This window comes from Hylobates moloch, unplaced genomic scaffold (assembly GCF_009828535.3).
Source record: "Hylobates moloch isolate HMO894 unplaced genomic scaffold, HMol_V3 SCAFFOLD_2377, whole genome shotgun sequence".
NCBI lineage: Eukaryota > Metazoa > Chordata > Mammalia > Primates > Hylobatidae > Hylobates > Hylobates moloch.
Genome location: NW_026654652.1, coordinates 1 through 8,436, shown reverse-complemented (window position 1 = coordinate 8,436; position 8,436 = coordinate 1). Strand labels below are relative to the sequence as shown.

General features: G+C 59.2%; 1 protein-coding gene across 1 annotated transcript; it reads left to right on the top strand.

Moving 5' to 3' along the window:
* Positions 1-6: 6 nt before the first annotated feature.
* SS18L1 (SS18L1 subunit of BAF chromatin remodeling complex) lies at positions 7-7,617 on the top strand (the record flags this gene model as incomplete). The annotated part of the gene is made up of 7 exons (XM_032148185.2): positions 7-137; positions 912-996; positions 2,336-2,480; positions 3,658-3,837; positions 5,094-5,258; positions 5,754-5,855; positions 7,047-7,617. Coding segments are annotated over 7 exons (975 nt in total), but the record flags the coding sequence as incomplete, so codon positions are not given.
* Between the last annotated feature and the right edge of the window lie 819 nt (positions 7,618-8,436).

Below are 8,436 nucleotides of genomic sequence, written 5' to 3'. Positions count from 1 at the left end.
CCCCATCATGGAGGTCGGATATGTCCCAGGAGTCCCCATCATGGAGGTCGGATATGTCCCAGGAGTCCCCATCATGGAGGTCAGATGTGTCCCGAGAGTCCCCAGCACAGCTGCGAAGCGTTGCTGCCAAAACTGGAGTAGTTCTGAGGGAGGCGGAAGGTGGGAGGCAGGAGCAGTGTGGGGAGGCCTGGGCCAGCCTCTCTGGGCAGCTCTGCGGCCAACAGCCAGCGCACCAGGAGACAGCACCTGCTCCAGGTGGGACCTCCTGTGACCCTGTGAACCTAGGGCCCGATGCATAGGAGGGGTGCGTGGCCAGCCTGCCACCCTCCAAGCGGCTGTCCAAGTGGCCGTCAGACTGACCTGGAGGTGGGAAGTGGGTGAATGGCCTCAGACACCCCTGGGTGTGAGTGGGGTGAAGGGACTGGGTCCCCACTTGTGCGAGGTGTACGAGGGGCCTTCCCTGGCAGAACTGTGCTTCCCCATTTCTTTCCAGGGCTTTCTCAGGGTCGCTGGCTCTACGGAGTCTGCCCACTGCCTGGCTTAGCTGGACGAGGGCTCTGTTCCTCTGTCACCTTCAGGCCCCTGCCTCCTTGTGCCCTACCCCCGTCTCCATCCTCTGAACAGACCAGTGCCAGCTTCCGCTTAGCTGTTACCTTAGAGTCTTTCCAGAGTTTTTGTCATGGGTTGGGAGCCTGCTCAGGGTTTAGGGTAGAGGCTGCCCTGCCATCCCCACCTAGACCCCCGCACCCTGCCACCTGCCTGTGTCCAGCTGGGTGTCATCTGGGGTCCATGTCCTCATGGGGTTTGGCTGGATGTCAGGCTGTCTTGTTCACACTTTACTTCCACCTTGGATCCACCTGGGGACTCCGTGGTCCTGTCCTCCTGCCTCATGTGTGCCCCCTCTCCTGCAGGTACCAGCAGATCCTGCACCGGAACCTGGTATACCTGGCCACGATCGCAGACTCCAACCAGAACATGCAGTCCCTGCTTCCTGCCGTGAGTACCCGCGGGGGGTTGGCCTCCTTTACCCAGCAAGGACTCCGGCACTGCCTAAAATCGGAATTGTGGGCATGTCACCTCAGGTAGCAAAGATGACTCAGAGAAACCAAAAATACCACTAGAGCCACCAGAAACGGGAGTGTGGGCGGTGGTGACCACCCCTTCCTGACAGACCGGGGGTAATGACAGCGTCTGAGGTGGCCAGGTCAGAACTGTGGCTCAGCCTCGTTATGTATTGAAGGGAGGGAAGCCCCGGAGGAGCCACTCTAGGAGCGGCCGCAGCTCTCGGGTCGGGGGGTCGGGAGAGGTGGGGTGGGGGCCCCTGCGTCTCCCTGGAACCTCTCCGGGTGCTTTGAGCCGCTGTGAACCGTGCACATGCGCTGCTGTGGGTGAAAACGGAACTTAAAAGAAAACATGCCCGGCACAGTACATTCTCCCAGTGTTAGTTCAAATATTTTATTTTGTTTGATTTTTTAAAATGCATTTTTCCAAGATTAAATTGTCACAGTGAAGACGAGGTCGTGCTGCTGCAGCCTCTGTCCTGCTGACGGGGTTCCGGGACAGACATGTCGCCGGGAATGATGTATCTCCTAGGGACCCTTAGTCTTCGGCAAGTGATGACATAAATGCTAGGATGTGTTTTGCCAGTAAAAATGTGAAACCCACCTCCACTGACCTGTCAAATTGCAGTTCTTCACCCTGCAGACACCCGCAGGTCGTGGTGGAAATTTCCTTTTCTTGGCCAGGTGTAGACAGCATGTGTGTGCAGACCTCCAGAGCTGCTGCTGTTTCACCTCCATCTGGGAGAGTGCTGAGGGCCACTTCACACTCACTCCCTTCTGTGTGGTGTGATCTGAGGTGGGCGTGGGGTGGGGGAGTGAGGGGGAGGGGCACACGCAGCAGGAGCAGGAGACACAGGAGAGGGACCCCGCCTGTGCCAAGGCTCTCGGCACAGAGGGGTCGTGGTCGGGGAGCACAGAGGTACTGGGCAGCTGTGCCTCAGGGGGACGGGGTGCGTTCAGCCTGGTGGGCCGGGAAGGGGTTCCCTGCTGTCCCAGGAGAAGGAGGTCCAGCTTTTCACACCCAGGCACATGTGGATGAACTTGATACTCAGTAGAGTTCTGAACGCTCACCCAGACGCTCACTCTGCCATCTCCATCTGGGCCTGGTGCTCCGCGGTCACCTGGCTGTGACGATGGCTGCTGATAATGAACATTGACCAGGTGGCATGACGTCTGGCGGCAAATCTCGGGTGCCCTCTCATCCCTGGCCTGGCTTGTGGAGGTCGCTGTCTGTAAATTAACCGTTCTTCCCTGAAAACTTCTGTTGCCTGCAGCCGCCCACGCAGAACATGAACCTGGGCCCCGGAGCCCTGACTCAGAGTGGCTCCAGCCAGGGCCTGCACTCCCAGGGCAGCCTGAGTGACGCCATCAGCACGGGCTTGCCACCCTCCTCCCTCCTGCAGGGCCAGATTGGCAACGGTGAGTGCGGTGGGGGAAGAGGGTGTTCCTGGCCACGAGGCCACCGAGGCAGCCCTTGGGCAGCCGGCTGCCATGGTGGGGCACCCCACCCCTCACAGGGCTGGGCATGGGGACCCACTCCTGGGGTAGCCACAGGTCGACTGCCATCGCCCAGGCTCAGGGCCGCAGCGAGCTTGCCGTTCGGCTGGGATAAGCTCCTGCTGCAGATTGCCCGCGCTCTCTGACACTGTCACGTTCCATCCATTTCAAACGCAAGTTGCAGGGTTCCAGGTGGATCGTGTAATAAGAATGGAATGCTCCTGTCTTTGGACTGAGAAGCATGGATAACATTTGGAGACTATTAACAGTAATATAACAGGCCGGGCGTGGTGGCTCAGACCTCTAATCCCAACCCCTTGTGAGGCCTAAACCAGCAGACTACTTGAGGCCAGGAGTTTGAGACCAGCCTGGGCAATATGGCAAAGCCCCATCTTTACAAAACGTAAAAATATTAGCCGGGTGTGATGGTGCACACTTGTAGTCCAAACTGTTAAATACCTGGGAGGCTGAGGAGAGAGGGTCACTTGAGCTTGGGAGGGTGAGTCTGCAGTGAGCCTTGTTCGTGCCACTGCCCTGGAGCCTGGGTGACAGAGTCAGACCCTGTCTCAGAAAATAATAACAAAATAACAAATAAACGATTCATATGGTACTTTGCTAGCATGTATGCTGCTTTCTTTTATTTATTTATTATTATTATTATTTTTTGAGACAGTCTCACTAGTGGGCCAGGCTGGAGTGCAATGGCATGATCTTGGCCCACTGCACCCTCCGCCTCCCATGTTCAAGAATTCTCCTGCCTCAGCCTCCCAAGTAGCTGGGATTATAGGCAGGTGCCACCACACCTGGCTAATTTTTTTTGTATTTTTAGTAGAGACGGGGTTTGACCATGTTGTCCAGGCTGGTTTTGAACTCTTGACCTCAGGTGCTCCACCCACTTCGGCCTCCCAAAGTGCTGGGATTACAGGCATGAGCCACTGCTCCCGGCCACTTATTTCTTTATTAGTCACTTAATCATTAATAGTGCTGTTGATAGCAACTCTTCCCAAAATCACTTGAAGGGAAATTGGGATGTCTTCACCTTCAGAAGTGGTGACCTGGCTTCCCAGCGCCTGACACCACTCCCTGCTCCCCCTGCCAGGGCCGAGCCACGTGTCCATGCAGCAGACGGCACCTAACACGCTACCCACCACCTCCATGAGCATCTCTGGGCCCGGCTACAGCCATGCGGGGCCCGCCTCGCAGGGCGTCCCCATGCAGGGGCAAGGCACCATCGGCAACTACGTGTCTCGGACCAACATCAACATGCAGTCCAACCCAGGTACCTACTCTGCCTCTGCAACCCCGGGGGGCCTGGGCCTGCCTCCAAGACCCTTGACACATGCACGTTGGACATGTGTTCCCCGGGAAGCTGCCCTCCTGCTGGGTGCTGGAGGGGAGGGGCCCGTGAATCGGGGCTGGCCGCCGCCTCTGAGAGCTTCCGGAGCGATGGGCGCCAGTGGGTGCACAATCAACTCCTCCTGTCCCCCAGCTTTGCGAGGGGCTGGGGTGTTTCCCATGGAGTCTCAGGGAATGCTCCAGGGAATGGGGGCCACTGGCACTGGGTCTGGACAGACAGCACTGGGCTCTCAGAGGTGGGGTAGAGTTGTTCCCCGGGGAGGGAACAGCCTGGCCAGAGGCACGTCAGTGGAGAAGACAAGGGGCCAGAAGCGCTGGGCCAGAGGCCCCAGCCTTTCTGCAGGGCAGCGGGAGCCCGAGAGCGGGGCCGTCCACCATGGTGGCCACGTGTGGTGTTGGGCACTTGAGAAGCAGCGGGTCCCCGTCGCGTTCCATGAGCATCAGCCCCGGTCGCGTTTTGTGGGCGTCGGTCCCGGTTGAGTTTCTTGAGTGTTGGAGACACACGGACTTCAGAGGCTTAGTGCCAAAAAAGGGTGCCGAGGACCTCCTTAGGATTTTCTCACAATAACTGAATGTTAAGCATTTATTGTGGACGTACTGACTCAAATAAAATGCATGATTAAAATGGATTTCACCTGTTTGTTTTTACTTTTTCAATGTGGTTACTAGAAACTTAAAAAAGTGTGGCTTGTGTCATTTCTGTTGGACGGGGCTCCACTAGGGGCTCCTGAGCAGGGGACGTGTACAACAGGCCAATGTGAAGGGCTGTGAGGTTGCAAAGCTGCTAAGGAAGGGACAGTGTGAGGCCAGCTCAAAGGACCAGGGAGAACAGGACTCGAGCCACGGTGGCAGTGGGATTGTCACGGGAGCCGTGTGTCCGAGGAGAGGTGGAAAGGTGGTTGTTGGCTGTGGAAGCCGCTGGATCTTCCCGCCCGGGGGCTCTCCCTGTTGTTTTCTGCACGTCGGCACATTTTTAAATGGTGCAAGCAGCGGGTCTGAGCATGCAGGGCGTCAGTGCAGGCCACATAGGGGACATGTGCCTTGCAGTGGAGGACGACGTTCTCGTGGGGAGCACAGGAAAATAACGAGGAGCCCGCCCGGGCGCAGGAGGTAGTTGGGTGTGGGAGGGAGGGCGGGTGGCTTCCCAGGGTGATGTGGGGCCTCTGTCCTGTCGTTCAGTCTCCATGATGCAGCAGCAGGCGGCCACGTCGCACTACAGCTCGGCGCAGGGCGGCAGCCAGCACTACCAGGGCCAGTCGTCCATCGCCATGATGGGGCAGGGCAGCCAGGGGAGCAGCATGATGGGGCAGCGGCCCATGGCGCCCTACCGGCCCTCCCAGCAAGGTAACGCCCGGCCGGGCCAGGTCTCGGGCACAGCTGACCGCCGCGGGTCGTGAAACGCCAGGCTTTGTGTGCTCCTCTGCGGGGAGCCTGGGGGAGTGAGGCTTGGCGCCTTGGTATTACGTTGAGTGTGGACGCTGGGGGTGAGGGCCGGGGTGTGGCCCGTGGAGGGTCTGCTGTCCCCGAGGCGTCAGTGTTGGGGGCAGGGGCGGCAGTTGTCATTAAGAGTGTCACAGGCGAGGCTCATGCCTGTAGTCCCAGCACTTTGGGAGGCCGAGGTGGGCGGATCCCCCGAGGCCAGGTGCTCAAGACCAGTCTGGCCAACGTGGTGAAACTCTGTACTAAAAATACAAAACATAAGTCGGATACAGTGACGGCGTGGGGTGTTCTCGGTGGGTGAGGCCGTTCAGCAAGGCCTCAGTTTCCCCAGCGAGCGAGGAAGTCCTCCGAGGGAGGAGGGCGCGGCACGCGCTGGCGCTGAATGTGGTTCCCCCGCAGGCTCTTCCCAGCAGTACCTGGGCCAGGAGGAATACTATGGCGAGCAGTACAGCCACAGCCAGGGCGCTGCGGAGCCCATGGGCCAACAGTACTACCCCGACGGTGAGCACTGGCGGCAGCCTGACCCCGCCCAGGAACGCAGAGCAGCTGCAGGGGCGAGGAGGGCGACGAGGGTGGGGAGGGCAAGGAGGGGCAAGGAGGGTGTGGGCACTGCAGTGTGTCCTCAGTCGTTCCAGCTCAGGCGTGGGCTACAGGCAGAGTGGCCAGATGCCGTGCAGGAGCAAGGTAGGGGACGGGGTGAGCTGGGCTGGCAGTGGTGCCTGGCCTCTGCAGAGAGAAGCTATGGCACACACCGCTGCACTCACCTCCACGCGGCCTTGCCTCTACTTCCTGAAAGGCTGTGGGAGTTGGAGGCGGATAATTGCAGCCCCCAGCTGTAGATAGGTGGAAATGTTCAAGAAGGCGCCTCCCAGCTTCACAGAGAATGCCCTGAAGGTGATGGCTCCACCTGCAGCACCTCCTCCTGCCCCTTCTCATCTCTGCAGAGTATTTTACTGTCGTCACCTTTCAGTCTTTGCGTAGTCCAGGGCTTGTGGAGGGGATACTGAAAGTGGTCTTGGCTGAGAAGAGCGGTTCACACCTGTCATTCCGGCACTTTGGGAGGCTGAGGCAGGAGGATCGCTTCAGCCCAGGAGGCTGAAGCTGCATTGAGCCATGATCGCGCCACCGCACTCCAGCCTTGGTGACAGAGCAAGACCCTGTCTCTAAATAAAGTAAAAAAAACAATAAAATAAAGTGGTCTTAAAGGCTGGGTTGATCCCTGGGAGGCATCCAGGCAGGGAGCTGGCCTCAGCCAGCAAGCGGCAGGTGCACAGGCAGGTGGGCAGGTGGCAGCAGGGCAAGCCACCCTTGCCACATGATGGTCACATGCAGCGAAGGCCTCGGTAAGGGTTGGACACCCCTGCCTGCGTCCTCCCAGGAGCTAGCGGTGGGGAGGAGAAGGCAGTCGGGTCACTAGCATGGCTGTGTGGCAGGCACTGAGAGCGCTGATCCTCTGCATAAATCCCCAGGTAGCTTCACAGTCGCCCCGAGAAGGAGGCATTGATGTCTGTGTTTCAGTGAGGAGGCCGAGGCTCAGGAGGGTGGGGCATGGTCTGGGGGGACACAGGTCCTGCCAGCTCTTGTTGCCTCCCTGGCCCGACAGCATCTCCCCAGCCTGGGTCTCAGTTGCCTCCTCCGGGACCTGTGCGGTGCGCAGCCTCTGCTGACTGTTGCCGTCTCCGTTTCGCACAGGCCACGGCGATTACGCCTACCAGCAGTCATCCTACACGGAGCAGAGCTACGACCGGTCCTTCGAGGAGTCCACGCAGCACTACTATGAGGGGGGTAAGGAGCACGGCCGCGTGCTAGGCTCGAGCGTAAGCGCCACACGCAGCAGAGTTAAGACGCTGCACCCTTAGGAGCACACAGTGCCTGCCTTCAGTGAGTCCCTTAAATCACAGCACAGCGCGTGGGAGGAGAGACAGTGTGTTCTGGGAGCTGGAAATTCAGGCTTTGTCGGGAGCCCCGCTTGCCTTATGTGTGTGTTCATGAGACAGGAAAGGGTTCAGCCGGCCATGCTGGGGTTGGGGGTACAGACTCTGTTACTGGGTCCAGCCAGGGAGCGTGGGGCCTGCAAGCCACTCTCGGAGCTTCCTCAACCGGAGGCCAGCAGTGGCTGCGTTGGGTGTGGCCTCGTGTTTCTTCAGACACCTGTAGGCCAGGAAACGCACATCTGTGGCTGGGGGCTTGCTGCCCTTCGTGGCGGTCCTGGGCAGTGCTGCGCTGGGGGCTGTGTGTCGGGTGGACTTGCCCCTTTCTGTGGTGTCTGTGCCCCCACCCTGGCTGCCCTGAAACCCCAATAGAACGTCCCAGAATGTGGAGTTGGGAAGAGGTACACGCAGCCAGTTCCAGCCCCACCCCGGGATAACGGAGTTGGGGGCGAGTACACCGCAGCCAGTTCCCAGCCCCATCCCGGATTAATTTGAGGTTGGGAAGAGGTACACGCAGCCAGTTCCAGCCCCACCCCGGGATAACGGAGTTGGGAAGAGGTACACGCAGCCAGTTCCAGCCCCACCCCAGGATAAAGGTGGCCCCCAGAGAAGAGCTGATGATCGCCTGCAGGATTGCATGACCCCGTCCGGGAGGGAAGGCGGGCCTGCAGTCCCTGGGGATAGGGGCCTCGTGTCTGCTGACAGTGACCGGCAGGCAGCAGTGGCTGAGGCCTTCCCACTGCAGGGCTGCGATTTATCAAGAGGTAACAGTGTCGGTGAGGCCTCACCAGGTGCACAAAGCAGGTGGGCACTAAACGGCTACAGATTTCCTTGTTTGGGTTACTTCTTAAGGAATTGGGCCGGGCGCGGTGGCTCACGCTTGTAATCCCAGCACTTTGGGAGGCCGAGGCGGGTGGATCACGAGGTCAGGAGATCGAGACCACGGTGAAACCCCGTCTCTACTAAAAATACAAAAAATTAGCCGGGCGTGGTGGCGGACGCCTGTAGTCCCAGCTACTCGGAGAGGCTGAGGCAGGAGAATGGCCTGAACCCGGGAGGCGGAGTTTGCAGTGAGCCGAGATCGCGCCACTGCACTCCAGCCTGGGCGACAGAGCGAGACTCCGTCTCAAAAAAAAAAAAAAAAAAAAAAA